Source organism: Arvicola amphibius, chromosome 10, assembly GCF_903992535.2.
Source record: "Arvicola amphibius chromosome 10, mArvAmp1.2, whole genome shotgun sequence".
NCBI classification, from domain to species: Eukaryota; Metazoa; Chordata; class Mammalia; order Rodentia; family Cricetidae; genus Arvicola; species Arvicola amphibius.
The window spans coordinates 198,244-215,687 of NC_052056.1; the positions used below are offsets into that span (position 1 = coordinate 198,244).

At 45.5% G+C, this 17,444-nt stretch overlaps 1 protein-coding gene across 6 annotated transcripts; it reads left to right on the top strand.

Moving 5' to 3' along the window:
* Positions 1 to 984: 984 nt before the first annotated feature.
* Positions 985 to 15,630, top strand: Zbtb21 (zinc finger and BTB domain containing 21). 6 transcript variants are annotated; one of them, XM_038345759.1, is made up of 4 exons: positions 1,137 to 2,545; positions 5,960 to 6,104; positions 10,023 to 11,613; positions 12,214 to 15,630. In XM_038345759.1, the coding sequence occupies exons 1-4, from the start codon at positions 2,532 to 2,534 to the stop codon at positions 13,200 to 13,202; spliced, it is 2,739 nt and encodes a 912-aa protein (XP_038201687.1). In that variant the 5' UTR covers positions 1,137 to 2,531; the 3' UTR covers positions 13,203 to 15,630. The 6 variants fall into 6 exon arrangements, with proteins under 6 accessions (XP_038201686.1, XP_038201684.1, XP_038201685.1 ...); XM_038345760.1 differs by having other exon boundaries at positions 1,138 to 2,545; positions 10,023 to 10,188; XM_038345756.1 differs by lacking the exon at positions 1,137 to 2,545 and adding an exon at positions 994 to 1,093 and having other exon boundaries at positions 10,023 to 15,630.
* The last annotated feature ends 1,814 nt before the right edge of the window (positions 15,631 to 17,444 follow it).

Below are 17,444 nucleotides of genomic sequence, written 5' to 3' on the forward strand. Positions count from 1 at the left end.
TTCATATGGCTAAAAACACACCTTCAGAAGTAAATTTGAAAATCACACGCTTCTTGAAATTTAGGACACCTAATTTAAGATCTAGGCATTTTTAAGGTCTGTTTTAGAAATGCCTCTCGGTGAGACTGTCTGTTGCTATGATCCAGTCTCTAGAGAACTGTCCTGCTGTCCTGTGGCCGGAAGTCCCTTTCTTCACAGCTGTGATTTGCAGTTTGGCATTTGTTACCCAGCTGTCTGGTTTTGGCTGAATACAATGTCATCTGACAATGGAACTGTAATTTTCATACAAAGAAGCTAAAAGAGAATTGGTGTTGCCGGAAAAGAGTTGTGTGGGCGCTCTCTCTCTCTCTCTCTCTCTCTCTCTCTCTCTCTCTCTCTCCCTCTCTCTCTCTCCCCTCTCTCCTCCCTCCCTCCCCTCTCCCTCCCTTCCCCCCTTCTCTCTCTCTCTCTCTCTCTCTCTCTCTCTCTCTCTCTCTCTCTCTCTCTCTCTCTCTCTCTCTGGAGACAACGGTCTCACTCTGTAACAGAATTCTGCCTCAGCCTGTCAGCCTGCTTTGTGCTGGGATTACTTTCATAAACCAGCTCGCCCAGCTTCGACACCGTTTTAAAAGGGAGAGGTTTGAGTCTGTGATTGACAGGCAGAAGCCACAGAGGGATTAAGAGAAACTGCTGATCAGAAAGGGGGCGAAGCCTGAGAGCTCAACTTGCTCACTACAGCTCTTTCCAGGAGGAAGAAATGGAAATGAGCCACTTTCCGATAGCTCCGAATTCAGGGGCTTCCCACATCGCCACCTACCCTCGGGGCGTCCCCGAGCTCCACCGCTCGCCGCTGCACCTCCTCGGAGAAGCACCCACGCTCGGGACCCAACGCGGCCGCGCTCCCGCAGGCCCGCCCCCAGCCCGCCCTCCGCCGCCCGGCACCCAATCCCAGCGCCGCGCACGTGACGAGCGCTGCCTGCGATGACCTCATCCCTGGTGTGGGATGACGTCAAATTCAAGATGGATGGAATCACAGCGGCAGCGGCGGCTGCGGGTTGCGCGAGCCGAGTGTGAGAGGAGAGGGACCCGGCGCCTGCCCCGGGGCTGAAGAGCGGTGAGTAGCCGTCACGTCCTGCGCTCTAGGAGGACGTCGGGCCCTGTTCGGGGCTACGGCCTCCCCGCAAAACGCGGCCTTTCCTGACGTAACTCTGAGGTGATTTCTCTCCTTTTTTCCTCCACCAGTGGGTTGCGGGCGCCGGGCCCTTCTACGCGTGCGCGGGGCCGCGGGCCTCACCGAGCATGCTCAGACTCCCACGTAGCCGAGTGTGCCTTTACACTGCGCATGCTTTATGCCCGCACTTGGCCTCGCCCTCGCTCCTGCGCATGCTCGGCCTCCGGCCCGCTGAGCTTCTAACCCTAGCCGGGGTGGCCTGGATAGGCAGGGAGTGCAATCGGGGCGCGCGCCCCCACAGAACCGTTGAGACGCCGCTGCAGGCAATGGTGCACACTCCGGGCCCGGCGGCACGCGCGCTCGAGACCGGGTAGCCGGGCGGCACCCTGCACCTGCCGCGGTTGGAGCGTGACAGCCTGTCGGTCAGCCCCTCCGCGGACACCTTCTGAGCCCCTGCCGCCCTTCCCCCTCCCCAGAAAGACCCTCCTGGCCCAGAGACTTAGTGCGGAAGACCTCCCTGCAGCCCATTCGTTGGCCGGGTCTTCCGTCTCCCAGGCCTGGTTATCAGCAGCACCTTGAGTGTCCCTTTGAAGAGAACGCACCTTGTAATCAAAGAACCGTGCGCTGTGCATCCCTGAGACCCTGGGTGCTGGAGAACCACACACTTCAGCACTTTGTAGGGAGCTTTAGACAGATACTCCTTGAGGTTGCCTGACACAGGGTGCGGTGTTGAGGGACACTGAGTTGCCCTCCAAAGCCTGGAATTTTTGTGTTGGTGCATGAGCTCCAAACTCCTCTACGAACTCCTCTACGTCCTCAGACATCTGTGTTACAGCATAGTCCGGTGATTGTTCATCAGCATGACCCTGAGTCATGAGTTCCTGGATTTGTTTCATGAACTTCTCCACCTTGTTTAAAAGGGCCAAAAATAGGTTAATCCATGTTAGCGTTTCCACCAAAAACACTCCTCCATGTCTGGCAATTAATCATTATCCTTAACCTTACCCCTAAATATTGGCGTTAAAAAAGAAATTTGGCTTACTTAAAAGTGACTCTAATTCAGCCTATCCACTTAACAATATAGCATTTTTATTTAGTGAAAGTATAGGGAGGAAATAGAAATTGTCAATAGAAGCTCTCCCTCAAGGAATTGACAGTATTATGTAGTGGGGGAAATTAGGTATGGGAACACTAAAAGCAATAAAAGAGGGGTCTCCAGACAAGGTGATAACTTGAGAAGCCATTTTAGTTGTCCCTGTACTAGAGCTGATTGAGGACTGGATTTACAGGTATCAGAGATTGGCCAGAGGGCAAAGGAAAGAAAATACCTTTCTGCCTGAGGAGACCTGGCTGACATCACCCCAAACTAAGGAGGCAAAGTATGAAGACAAGCAGGTGTGTGGGTGTGGATCACAGTGCCATGTAGGACAAGTGGGATAACTGAAATGGATCTGTTCGTAAGGCAGCCAGGGAGTCTGAGGAAGTCTGAGCAGAGATACAGATGGAGTCATAGTTCAGTTGCTAGTGTAGCTACAAAAGCTCAGAAAAAACTTAGAAAATGCCCTGTGCTGGGTTCTACAGGGCTCTGAAAAGATAAAGGTGAGAAGTTAAATCCTCAAGTCTAGTGAACTTTCTCTGCATGGTAGACCCCTGTCAAACCTTGTGCTAGGAATTCACAGATGAAAACAAGGACTTTTTGAGGAGAGCATGTGGGATCTTCTGAGGTATCCACATACAAAAGCTGATGCATTGAAATCACTAGGGCATTATTGCAGAGGAATGTAGTATTGCTGTTGGCAAATTGCAAAAGCTTTATAGTTCCACGGTGGCCAAGTAAAGGAGAAGTAGAAGTTACTTTTAGGTTTCAGAAACTGGAAATGCAGGTTTATAGGTTACATGGTAAGGAGTGCCACCCAGGTACGGTACAGAGAGAACTGATATCAGTCAGAGACGCCTGTGTGTTAGTCTGTAGTTTGGGTTTTTCTAGAAAATAATAATTTAAAAAACAAACTGTAGTCTAAAACAGGCCAGTAAAGTGGCCAACTTTATTTAGAGAAAGCAATCAACGGGCTTCATTTTTACTCCTTAATTTGAGTAGAGAGTAGAAAGTAATCACATATTTATTCTGTAGGATCCCAAGTTGGGCATCATGAGGAGTGTCAAAAGTAATGTATTGGACCTTAAAGAGCTTGCAATCCTAGTGGGACACACAGCCAGCTAGCATACGACAGTGAATAAACATGTAGTGGTGTGCCTGTTCAGTGTGGCAAAGGATGACAAGGGTTTGTAACCCACATTGGCCTGGACTCATCATCCTCCAATGTCAGCCTCCTAAGTGCTGGGTGTAGAAATGTGCCACACTGTATTTGGTTTACTTGTTCTAAGCATAAGTAAGTTAAGGCTGTGTTTATTGACCTGCTTTAATTTAGTACAGACCCAATGACCTAAACAACACAGTTACAGAAACTGGAAATTGGAGATAAGGTGTTGTTGGCAGGCCAGGTGTGTCCTGTGGTCTCTGCCCTTGGCTTGTAGACAGTGTCTTCTTATATCTTCATAGGATCTTCCCTCCATGTTTGTCTGTGTTCTAATTCTTTGTTTAAAGATATCGGTTTTATTGGACTAAGGCACAGTTTAATTTAATTAGCTGTGTAAAGACTTCAGCTCCAAATATGATTGCCTTTTGAGGTGCAGAGGTTAGGACTTCTACATATGAACTAGGGATGTTGGCTGGGAATGTTCAGCCCTAAGGGATTCCCAAATGATTAGAACTTCAGCCAAATTGGAAAAGGAGTTTATCACAATCTAGGATGGTTCAGGTTGAGTGGTGGAGGTGATCAGGTGGGCAGATTTGTGTCTCTAGAACAGAAACAGGGAAAAGTCACAGTAGGTAACTAAAGAATTTTAAAAGTAGTCTGAATACAAATGTCTATAGAGACTTGAAGGCCTTTTATTAAAGTTTTTGTGTTTTAGCCTCCTTTGTTTTAACTAGGATAGAGGGGACTATGACATTATTCATTGTTTTCATCTTAACAAAGCATTACATCAAGACAGCTCCTGAGCTCCCTCTGCACTCCTGAGGATACACCAGCCGTCAAACTCCTCTCTCCATCAAGATATTTGACACACTACAATCAGCTTTGGGGATGTCCTTATTACTAGACAGTGAGGTTTTGTTTATCTTTTTACCCATGTGTTCAGATACATTTAACCATGCACATGGAGACAGCCAGTGAGCAAGCTGCTTCTGTGGAAGAGATTGTGTGCTGGTACAGTAATGAAAGCCTTGCTTGAGGAATCTCACATATGAAGGATAAGCATGAAAGGCAGGGCTGGATGCAGGCAGCATGCAGAAATATGCCAGAACAGAAACTGACTGGTTGAAAAAGAAATTTATTGTAAGAAATAATTGATTATTCTTGAGGTTTGAGGAAAATCTTTGAGGGGGGGAATTTTGAACCACAAAGGACAAAACCAAACCACTTGCAGGAATGTATGAGTCAGGCAGTAGCGTGTTGAATTTTCAGCCCACACTAAGATCACTTCATCAGTTCCACTCAGCGATTGCCCTTGTCTTGTCATGAACCTTAGTCTAGGGAGAAAGTCTCTAGTTGGCTTGGTATTCAGTAGTGTCTACAACCATCGTCTTGCACTTGCTAGGCACAGTGTTCTCCCAAAGCAACACAGAAGGTCTCTGCAGAAGGAATAGCTGCTGGGTGGCCAGGACAGAGCCTGCTTGTCTGCTGTGCAGCTAAGAATCCAAACTGTGCTACAGTGGAGCCATCCTCTGGCTGAGGCTGACAGTCTGCTCTTTAACCAGATTTGAACTAGAGAGAGAGACTGAAATGTGTTGAAGTGGATGGAGTACAGTAACTTGATCCCATGAGGGATCCCCTCAGCCAGTCTGGCTTTGAAACCTGAGGCACTTCAGATAAGTTCTAGATGTCTGCAATGCTACCAGGTGAGTGATGAGAAAACTGGAGCTCCGCGCCAGCTTCCGTCACCATGTAGTAAAATCAGGTGGAGAGTGAGGACTTGGGGATCGGCTGTGTGTGTGGCCAAGTGTTGGATGTTCACCTGTGTCACTGGGGTCATGTTAGGTTTTTGTCAGCACTCTCCAGCATTGCAAAGGGACAGTGTCCCCAGAACTTAGCTTAGGTTAGTAAAGGGACATTTCCCACAGAGCTGTTAGAGTTTTTTGGACTAGCCCAGAGCCTAGCTCATTTGTAATAATCTTTAGCTATTGAACCAGTCTCTTAAATTGAAATAGGGGAAATTGTTTTGAATCCTTTCCATCTCCTCCTCACCTTCCCTTTGTAGTGTCCTATTGCATTTCTATGTGCTTCTCTTTCTTATACATTTATCCCCAGATACTCTGTTCCAAAAGTACCTACCTTCCTTAAACCCCAAAGTCCTTATTCCATGTAACTTAAGAATGGAAATACTTAATGGGTTGAATTAATTTATATTAAGATACAGATGTCTCACCTCAGCATCTAGTATATCAGAGGTATTTGTGTGATGGCATGAAGTAATTTCATTGAGTCTAGCTGTGAGGGGCCTTAGGGTCCTTCTGGGGAGTTGACTTAAGGTCAGGGCAAACTTCAAAAGATTTTAAGCGTGGGCTAATCAGATAACATCCATGGAAGCTCTGAGCCTTTGGCTTTAACTTCAATACCAAGTGAGTCCCAAGCCTTTCCTGATGTCACTTAATCATCCACCCTCCCACCTCCTGGCCAGTTTGACAGCTTCCTGACATGAGTGTTTTTCCATATTCTTGCCTTCTTTATCACATTGTTGTCTGCCCAGTCACAGGAATGTGAGGTGCAGGAGAACAGGAAGCCAGCCTGCAAGCTCACCTCCCACCATCAGCAGCACCTCTATGATGCACAGTGTGCAGCGGGCTCACAAACACTCGGGAGAGGAAGAGAGAAGGAAGATGTGTACTTGCCAGGTGGGATTTGCTCTGCAGACTGGACCTTTCACAAGTTGCTTTGTTTATGTCTCGTGAGATTTCTACATGGTATAGGTAGGGCTAGCACTGAACAGGCAAGAATACTACTGCTCAGAAAGGATAAGCAGTCCTGATAAGATTGCATTCCTAAAAGATGGCAGTAGACCAAAGACTTCTCTGTGGATAGCCATCTACCATAAGCTTTTACTGTAATAATTCTCTCCATTCTCTCCTTGCCACTCCCCCGTTGAAGCTCCAGGAAACAACATTAAGTAGAACTATCTCAGGCAGAGTTTGGAAAGGTATTTGTAGGGAGATCCAAGTGATGAGAAGTCAGCCTGTTTCAGAATCTGGCTTTCTAGGGGAGTTTGTCTCAGCTGCTTCTGCTCTTCAGTGGGCCTTTTCTTCCACAGCCCAGTACCTTCCAGGATTTTCTGCCATGGTTAAGTGATGGGATTTCTGCATTAATGAGTCAGGTGGAGATGAGCACACTAATAGCTGTGTGGTTTGTACATGAGATTTGTTGCTGCTGTGAGTTGTAGCTAACTCATGCAGGAAAATGAGTCTGTCATACCTTAATGTTGATTGAGAAAGTACACCTAGCAGCATAACTGCTGTTCTGATACTGAGCAGCTGAGGTATCAACAGGTCAGGTCAGGTCCAGAGGGTTCATCTGCACTTCCCCATCATAGTGTACTGGGTTGCCAGACAACACTGAGAAGCTCTGCTTTTCCCCTTTGCTTGTTCTCTCAAGACAGTGTTTATACTTTAGTTACTAAACTCAATAAGCAGTTATAGCTGCTGTAATCAAATGTAAGAATTCAAATAGTCCTAGTTTTCAGGTAGACCAGGACTGGGACCATGTTTTCAAGTACTTAATAGAATTAAAGTGTAAAAGCAGCCCCTAAGTGAACACCTTAGCCTAGCCTTCTCTTCAGTGTCTCCAGAGACTGTAGGGACAGGTGTCACTCTTCTGCTTATCTAGATCAGCATCATGACACTTTCCAGGATGACTTTAGTTCTCTCTTGTTTGTAGTGCTGCACATACTACCCCTGTCCCTTTTTGGGTCACCTTACCTTTCCTGCCTGTCTCTTCCCCATACTTTGGTCCATCCTCTGACTGCCTCTCACCTGGGTCTGGTGGCTGTCACCTATACTGCATCTCCTATGGTATCCATAGACATTGTTCTGTACCTGCATAACTGTACAGTGTCAACAGATTGTTGTGTGCTATTCCTATGCAAGACTAAACTCCAGCAACTGGGCTGTGCCTAGTTTTTTTGACATCCGATGTGGTTAGAGTTTTAGCACATTCTGGCTAACTTGCACCTGTGGTTTTAGGCTGTCTTGGTGTCTTGGTTTTCCTCTCAAAAGTAGAGCCTGAAACAACAGTTTAGATATAGATGTTTGTGTGGGCAGAGATTCCAGGGAGCTCGGAGAAGGAAATAGAAAGATGCAAAGGCAAGATTGATAAATTGTCACTCACCTGTAGAGTGTCAAAACCGAAACCCCTAGAAAAGGCAAGAGGCAAGGAGGGAAGCAGCCTGATTTCTCTGCCAAATCCATTTCAACAAAGGTCATCTTTTTCCCTGTCCTGGCAAGGTCCTTGACACTTCCTATTGCTCTGTAGTTACTCCATTAGGAAACTCAATGGCTCTGCCTTTACATCCAGTACCAGCCCCCGCCAAGCCATCGTGGCAGCAGCCTTCTCTTTCATCCTTTGGTTTGTTGTCTGCTGTCCACAGTAAAGCCAGAAATGTTATAATTAAGACATAACTCAGGCTTATTCCCTGTGGTCCTCCCAGTGACCCACCCCCATTTCCTACCTAGTACAATCCCTTCCCAGCTATGCAGCCTTACAGTCTGACTCCTGAGATGATATTGTCCATGACTCCCAGCTCTTTTGGCTCTAGTTCTACATGACCTTAGTTCTTTCCTCTTCTGTGTTGACTTTACTTTATAATCTCCAGGCTTATGCCCTGATCTCTTGAGTCTTCTCAAATGTGCTCTCATGAGTGATTGGATGGGTAGATGGATGGATTTTAGATAGGTAGGCACTATTTGTAGGTACTAAGTGATGCCCCTCAGCAGCATTGTGTGGAAGCTATTGCTATCCCTGTTTGCTGTGCAAGGGAAAGATTGGGACTTAGATTAACTGACTAGCCCAGAACATAGGTGACTCCGACCTCCCAGAAAAAATTCTTTTACCACTCATCTGGATGCATACTTGCACACAGAGCTTATGTCTGTCTATCTGAAACTGCTTTCCCAAACCCTTACCACACTTAGTATTTTCTAACATTTTCTCTCTTGGTGCTTTATCTGTTCTTAATTGCTGGTTTCCATCACTTGAGAAATACCTTCCTATCCTTTGCTTCTGGTCTGCTGTTTCCCTGTGTCAACATCTCCAGAAGTTTTCAGTGCTACAGACTGCCAGTGCTGGCTGAGTCAGTCCTGTGGCAATCTAAGCGCAGTGCTTTTCTGCTGACCCCTGTAAAAAACGAGACGTGTCTTTATTCAGATGCGTGGTTCTTACAGTGAACTAGGAGTGAGGGAGAAATGGAAATGGAAGAAAAGGATCTAATCCAAGCTACATGTCACTGTTAAAGAAAAGCAGGCAGGAATGAAGAAAAATCTGGTGGGTGCTAGATTCATCTCTAGTGGCAGAGCCACACCCCAGTCTGCATCTTGTATTCTATTCTTTCTGAAAACCAAAGAGCCTAGTCTCTGAGTGACCAGTAAAGGCTGCCCCTGGAGAGCTGGGGACTGGGGACTTATTGGCTTACATCTGGGGCTGGGTGTGGTCCTTGGTAGCATTCCTTTTAGAATAAGCCTGTCAAAGATGTATCTAGTCACTGTGGATACATTCTAATAGTAAAAATCAGTGTCTGTCTCTATCTCTCTCTTTCTCTGTCCTGTCCCCATCACCTCCACCCCCACCCCACCCCCGTGGTGCTGGTGTTGGGATTCAGGGCTTTACTCTACCACTAAGCTACATCATCCTTCCAGTTCTGTGACAATACTGTTAGTAGGAGTCAGTGTTAGAAAACCAGACCACAAGAGGAGGTGTTCATAGAGCAGAGCCCACACGTCATGTCCCATGAGCAACCTGCTTTATGCTAGAGCACCAAGGAGGGAGTGGAAATGTAGACCGTCTCCTTTGATACTGTTAGGCCTATTCTTGCAGTCCTGACAGTTAGCTGCACATTTATTGTTTGCTGTAGAAGCTTGCACATCTAATCTTTGCCACACACTTGCAAGAAGGCACAGTTGTTACCTTACTTCACACACAGCCCTGTGTACAGAGGGCATCAGCTCACAGGGTAGAGCTAGCACCTTAGCCAAGTGTCTGGCCCCAAAACTCACACTCACCAAGTTGCCTTCTCTTACCTTTAGGTTTGAGAAGAATATCAGTGACCCTTCAGTTCAAACTCCCTAATCAACTTTACAGTCAGGCTAAAGTTCTCTATGCTGTTGAAAATGACTAGTGAGAAAATAGCATTTTAAAAAATCGCAAGCAATTAGTGTAAGAAGGAAAACAACCTTTTTCTAATGTTTCTAACCTTTATTGAACAGTCTTACCTAGTAATAAGCAAGTAATTCCCTTTCCAAGTTCATTTTAAAAAGTCCACAATCTATTGTTAATTTTTGGCAGTCATGTTGCATTTAAGTATATATCTTATAAAACAAAATATAAGATAATAATAAAAACTGAAGTAGAATTATAGACTTGAGGAATTTTGACAATTCAAATTTAGTTTATTTTCTAAATAAACTAAATGTAACCAAGCATCAGATGGGTAAGGACCCTAAATGTGAAACCTCATTTTCAAGTGTCACCTGTGTGTATACCTATTAAGTTCGAGCAGGCTTTTTTATGGAATACAGATGCTGATGGTCTCACCTTCTGTCTTCCAGATCAATTGCAGGATGGAGGGGCTGCTCCATTACATCAACCCAGCACATGCCATCTCTCTGCTCAGCGCCCTCAATGAGGAGCGCCTTAAGGGACAGCTATGTGATGTACTCCTGATTGTTGGGGACCAGAAGTTCCGAGCTCATAAGAACGTCTTGGCTGCCAGCAGTGAGTACTTCCAGAGTTTATTCACGAATAAGGAGAACGAGGCACAGACTGTCTTTCAGCTGGACTTCTGTGAGCCTGATGCTTTTGACAACGTTCTGAACTACATTTACTCTTCCTCCCTTTTTGTGGAGAAGGGCAGCCTTGCTGCTGTGCAGGAACTGGGGTATAGCCTTGGTATCTCCTTCCTGACCAACATCGTTGCCAAAGCCCCTCAGGCTCCTTTTCCAGCCTGTCCCAACAGGAAAAGAGTTCCGGTGGAAGATGATGAGACCAGCTCTCAAAAGCGAAGTGTCATCGTGTGTCAGGGCAGAAGCGAAGTGCCAGGGAAAGCCAGTGGTCCAGCTGTGCAGGACCTCAGCCATGCTGCCCGGGCCTCCCCAAGTGGTGCGGTCAAGACCAGCACCAATAAGCCACCTGTGGCCAAGCCGCCAGAGCATCTTCACAGCCTGTCCTTAACTGAAAAGAGTTGGCCGAAGGATAGTGCTGCAGTGTATGCAAAGTCTGTGGAACAGCCTGGGGCTGTGGATGATCCTAACAAGGGTAGTTTGGTTAAGAGAAATGCAGTCCTACCCTCAAAGCCTTCACAAGATAGGGAGGCCATGGACGATAAACCAGGAGTGAGCAGCCAGCTTCCCAAGGGGAAAGCTATAGAGCTGGCTCTGAAGAGACCACGGCCACCTGTTCTGTCTCTTCGTAGCTCATCAGAGACTCCATATCTCTTAAAAGAGACTAGCAAAGGGGGCAGTCAGGGGGAGGATAGGAACTTGCTCTACTACTCTAAGCTAGGCCTGGTGGTTCCATCCAGTGGGCCTGCCTCTGCAAACCAGAGCATTGACAGAAGTGGCCCCCTAGTGAAAAGCCTCCTCAGGCGGTCACTGTCTATGGACAGCCAGGTTCCTGTCTACTCCCCCTCCATAGATTTGAAGTCATCCCAGGGCTCATCCACAACAGCAAATGAGGCATCAGGCAGTGTGTTTTGTGCAGTGTCTCAAAAGTCCTCTTTAAAAGATGGCAGTGACAAAAAAACCCTGGATGACAGGCCTCAAGTACTCCAGCCTCACCGCCTAAGGTCCTTCAGTGCGTCTCAGTCAACAGACAGAGAGGGGACCTCCCCTGTGACTGAGGTGCGCATTAAGACTGAGCCTAGCAGCCCTCTGTCGGACCCCTCAGACATCATCCGGGTCACCGTGGGAGATGCAGCAACAACTACGAGAGACCTGCCCCTCAAAACAGAGGAAGACCAGAGGGACATTAGCAGACTCCCAGCAAAAAGAAGGTTCCAGACAGACAGAAGGTCACCCTTGAAGAAAGCAAGGGCAAATGAGCATGGGCCTTCTGTCTCAGAAGAGAACTGTGAGGAGGGCAGGAGCCCTCCTTCCCTTGACAGCAACTTCCCAGATTCTGAATTAAACAGAGAGGAGTTTGGTGAGTTGGAGGGGACGAGACCAAACAAAAAATTTAAATGCAAACATTGCCTTAAGATTTTTAGATCAACCGCGGGTCTTCACCGCCATGTTAACATGTACCATAACCCAGAGAAGCCTTACGCTTGTGATATCTGTCACAAGAGGTTTCATACCAACTTCAAAGTGTGGACACACTGTCAGACCCAACACGGCATAGTGAAGAACCCATCGCCAGCCTCTAGTTCCCATGCAGTTTTGGATGAGAAATTCCAAAGAAAACTGATTGACATAGTGAGAGAGAGGGAGATTAAGAAGGCCCTGGTCATTAAGCTAAGGCGCAGCAAGCCTGGCTTCCAGGGACAGAGTAGCTCCCCAGCACAGCAAGTCATCAAGAGGAACTTGCGCTCCCGAGGCAAAGGGGCCTACATTTGTGCCTACTGTGGCAAGGCATACCGCTTTCTCTCTCAGTATAAGCAGCACATAAAGATGCACCCGGGAGAGAGGCCCCTCGGAGTGAGCAGAGCTGCTAAGCCGAAAGAGCAGGCTCTGGCACGCGCGGTAGAGAGCAAGGAGGTTTACCCGTGCCGCCTCTGTAATGCTAAGCTCTCTTCTCTTCTAGAGCAAGGCAGCCACGAGCGCTTGTGCCGGAATGCCACCGTTTGCCCTTACTGCAGCCTCAGGTTCTTCTCCCCAGCGCTGAAGCAGGAGCATGAAGACAGGTGTGAGTACAAAAAGCTGACCTGCCTGGAGTGCATGCGCACCTTCAAGTCTTCCTTCAGCATCTGGCGGCACCAGGTGGAAGTGCACAACCAGAACAACATGGCTTTAGCAGAAAACATTTCCCTGCCTACCCTGGACCACAATGGTGAAGTGGCAGCTGCTTCCAGGCCTCAGTCTGAGCCTAGCAAGGTAAACCATGTGACTGCTCCAAAAGAGGACACAGTGTTTAGTGACTCTTCAGAGCAAGTGAACTTCGATTCTGAGGATTCCTCCTGCCTCCCTGAAGACTTGAGTCTTTCAAAGCAACTGAAAGTCCAAGTCAAAGAGGAGCCTGTGGAGGAGGCTGAGGAGGAGACTCCTGAGGCCAGTACAGCTCCCAGGGAGGCTGGTCCCAGCAAGGAGGCTGGTCTGTGGCCCTGCGAGAAATGTGGGAAGATGTTCACGGCACACAAGCAGCTGGAACGACACCAGGAGCTGCTGTGTTCCGTGAAGCCCTTCATCTGCCATGTGTGCCACAAAGCTTTCCGTACCAACTTCCGGCTCTGGAGTCACTTCCAGTCCCACATGTCTCAGGCCACAGAGGAGCCTGCACAGAAAGAGGCTGAGGTGTGTCCTGTGCCCACAAATTCCCCCTCACCACCACCTCTGCCACCTCCACCGCCCTTGCCTAAGATCCAGCCCCTGGAGCCCGACAGCCCCACAGGCCTTCCTGAGACTCCAACCCCTGCCACAGAGAAACTGTTTGCACCCCAGGAGTCAGACACCCTCTTCTACCATGCCCCTCCCCTTTCAGCAATCACCTTTAAAAGACAGTTCATGTGCAAGCTCTGCCATAGGACATTCAAGACCGCTTTCAGTCTTTGGAGTCATGAGCAGACACACAATTAAATGACCTACCCCTCTCACCTGTCACAGAACAGCAGCCCCTGGCTTGTGAACTGTGTCCTAAGACAACTTTTTTAAAAAAAAAAAATAATAAAGGTTGGAAACTGTTATGTTTGAATTTAGATTTGGGATAAATTGATGTTGGCTAGGAATGTTCTAACAACTTCAGAAACAAACTCTGAAATATTGTGCTTCTGGACCTCAGCCAGCAGGGCTTTGATTCTGTTACTGTTGAAGTTGAGTTAATGTTGCTGAACTGCATGGTTCCTCATTCCAAGGCGTCGCTATAATCACTTGACTGAGGTTTTTGGGTTTTGTTTTCTGGGTAGTGGGACACTAGGGTATTGTTGGGTTTTTGGTTTGGGTTTTTTAATTTATTATTTTGGACACCTAAGTTTGAGGTAACCCTTAGCCATGTTTGTAAGGCCAAAAACATACAAGGAAGAAAGGGAGTTGTTTGCAGTATTGAGTCAGATTTTAGAATACCTTAGCAATAAGAAAAAACAAATCCCAACTTTAATAAATTATCCTGACACTTGATAAGACAAAAATTTGGTATTTTGTGGTCCTATGAAACTTTTTTAATGAAAATTGTGAGAATTTAAATCAGCAATAGTCACACTTAGTTTTTTTTTTAAATAAAATAAGCTGTCAGTCACTTCGTATAATCAGAGATGGTCACATACTAAGGAAGGCAAAGAAATGGAAATCTGTTTGTGGAGTGCTCAGCAGTCAGTAGCAACAGATTAGTGTGAAAACCACTGAACTGTGGTATGCCGTCTGCACCACAGTGGCTTACAGTTGGCGCTCTGGAACTGACAGTGTTTGGTCTCTGCCAGCTTGAAACTTGGGTGTCGCTGGGATAAGCAGTGCTAGCATGAGGTTAGCACAGCACAGCCTCACCACATCCTAGACCACCATTCCTTCTAGGGCCTTCGGAGATTAGAGGAAGTGCCGCGTTGCAGCTTCCATGTGCTCTCCAAGAACTGTATGCACAACATACACATTTCTGCCTATCTGATGTGAGGACTTCTGTGGTAGTATTGACGTGGATAGTACTGAGAAGTCACTCTCCGACGTGCAGATGTGTACTGAAACACTAGCAAAGGCCCAAAATTAGCTTTTGCGACTTGATTTGGTACTTAGGGTTTGAGCTTCTTTTTTTCTGTTCCATGTAGGTTGTAATTAAAACCCTCTACATAGGCGATATCTAAAGTTCAGTGGAGTATTTCAAAAGGCAAACTTTTGATTTCACTCTCTCGAGGGAGGAACACACCTGGAAAGAAAATTAGGGGAGGAGAAATTCCCTATTCCCTTTTGCTGTATGCTGTGTCTTCACATTTTCAAGGTGTGCTCTAGCAGAGACACCACCCGTCTGCTCACCAGCATCCTACACCCGTGGGAGCAAACATTTTTATAAAATAGTCATTGACTCTATATACTCTAGAAGCTATATGTAGAATTTTGACCTTTATCTTTTCACTTGAAAAGGCTATTGAAAATCCGTAAATATGTCTGCATTTCCTATTTCATTCCTTAAATTTTCAGAAAAGGGAAATAAAATTAGATTGCAGTTACTGATTCTTGCCATCTGCTCTTTTGAACTATGCATTTTAAAGATGAACTAAAAGTGTCCACCTTTAATGAATGAAGCTAGTGCCAGGCTAGGTAGCTGTCCATTGAACTCATTCCGTGTGGTGAGTGTCTGGTCCTCTCCCTCTAAGCACCTTGGAGTGTCACTTTTCTCTTCCTAAGGCCATCTCCCTGCATGGTCATCTCCTGTGTAGCTACAGAGCGATAATCTCCAAACCTGGCATTGCTAGTACAGTGCTCCAGGACTTGAACCTATGCTACATTTTTGAAAATTTATAAAATAACATTGTTGTAAAAAAATAAATAAAAGAAGTATTTTTGATCTAAATGTAGGGTCTGCACATCTGTTAGGTTTTACAAATTACCAGTGTTTGTCACCTTTTTTGTTTAGAGTAAAACATAAGATTTCAAATAAAATTTTGAACCAAAAACATTTATAATGCAGTTGTGGTTTTTCTATTGCTTTTTATACTGTATCTTAAAGGACGTCAGACTGAAAGAGTTTATTTTGGTGTCAAAAGCTATCCTTCCACTCATGTAACTATTTTAAATGCTAAGAAACAAAATAATGAAAGACATTAATCACTGTATTCAGTAAACAGTTTTTTAGAGGATGTTTATCTCAGCCAGCAGGCAGATATTTGGTGTTCAATAAATAGGTCTTTCACCATTGTAAATCTTTAGATAGTAAAGATATTCTTGTAAATGTTTCTCTGATTGTAATTAATTTTTGCAAGTATGGAAAGCACATTGTTTCTTGTAATTATTTAAGATGCCTGCTTTTTATGCAGTTGTGGAAAGAATGTAAACTGTTTTAATATATTCTTTGTTAACCTGAGAACTTGTTATTGAATTGTTTTTCTTTATGTGGGGAGGATTGAGTACATTGAAAACATGTTTTTCCCATTCAAGAGTAAGAAATTAAGCTAACAGATCCTTACATCTCAGGGTTAGTATTTCCAGGCTGCTGAGCAAATTCTACCTTTAAAACTAGTTCCTACATCTGCGATTCTGCCAGATGTATAGCTGACCAGGACTGTGTGTGTGTGTTCTGCTTTTCTGTTTCACAATGTGTTCTTCTATTTGAAAAGATTACCTGGTACTCAAGTCGTTTACCACCTGAACCTACATGTAGTCTGTGCTGGCGCTAATGATAGTGGTGACTGAGATGGGCCCTTTCCTTTGACAGAGGCCTGAACACCGCCTTCCCAGGCCTGGTGGCCAGAAGGCAGGCCTGAAGCTGGACCGTGTTTCCAGTAGTTGGACTCTCATGGACGTGTGTGTGTGTGTGTGTGTGTGTGTGTGTGTGTGTGTGTGTGTGAAGTCGGTGCATTTTCGTAGTACAAAATGAGTAGCTTTCATTCCTTCAGATTTCTTTATAAATCTTATATATTAACCTTTGCTTAGAAATTCAAAGTCAGTTTGTTAATTTCTAATATCTGATTGGTGGTTTGGGGGTAGTTGTGAAATGCATTAATGGCTTAAAGTGTTCTTTAAAAATAGATTTCAGTTCAGGTGTGGTGGTACGTACCCATCATCACTGCATTCTGTTTGGGAAGCTGAGCCCAGGAGTAGTGTAGAGAGACTGTCTCCAAAAAACTAGTCAAAGTCTTCAAGTAGGTTTCCCTTGCTGTAGCTTTAGCATGTTAAGAAACTGGATATTTTCATGACATTTTTTTTTTTTAGCATGCTCTTCAGAACCCTCTGAGGACTCCAGTTGGGAAGAAGACCACTGGGGACTTTTCTCCAGGGCAGGGAGCTAAACTGGGGTTCAGATTCTAGAAAAGAAAGGAAAGTTAGTGTCTGATGTTTTAAAGATTCCTTTTAGAGACAGACTTTGGGGGATCCAAAGTATTTTCCTATAAATCTTTAAAATAATTGGATTTCACATTCTCAGATCATTTGTGTATGCTGCCTGAGTCTCCACATTCTTGATTAATATTGAGTCTCAGAAGGTGGCCATTTATAGCTGACTTTAATCCAAACTGCCCTAAGAGCAGTTTTTCATGAAATTCTATTTAACTGAAAGTAAGCAGGTTTTATAATTCTGTACAAATTTTGTTGTTACATGCCTTTACAGAATAGACTGCTTGGGTTTTGTTTGTTTTGTTTTTTGTTTTTCTTTTTTGGGGTGTTTTTGGAATAATCTTTTGGGAACTGAAAATGCATAGTCAGATAGGGATGTAACAATACTCCATTGCTTATACTATCCAATTCTGTAATCTTTCCTTTGTTTAATGGTATCAACAATGGATGGGTCAGTAAAATCTATGCTGTGCTCTGTTCTGAGTTGTGACACTGGTATCCTCTGGACTTTGAAAATCACCAGTGGTGTTGGTGATAGTGAAGGGAGATTCTTCTGTCGGTATGATGGGAGCAGCACTGGAGAGTTTGGGAATACTTGATTTCCTTACCCCACACCCACCCCTATTACAAGTTACCTGTGATGTTAAGTTGCTAGAGCTCTCAGTTGTGTGGGGTACCACAGTATGTAAACATTAAGACTAGATGCATGGGCACCTGTGCCTGTCTGCTTCGTGTTATTCCTGCTCAGATTCAGTCTGAAACCATGGTTTTCTTTACTTTCACAAGGGTGATCTTGTGTTAGCAAGGAGGGTGTTACATGACAGCACCTGAGCACCCGTCATGTTT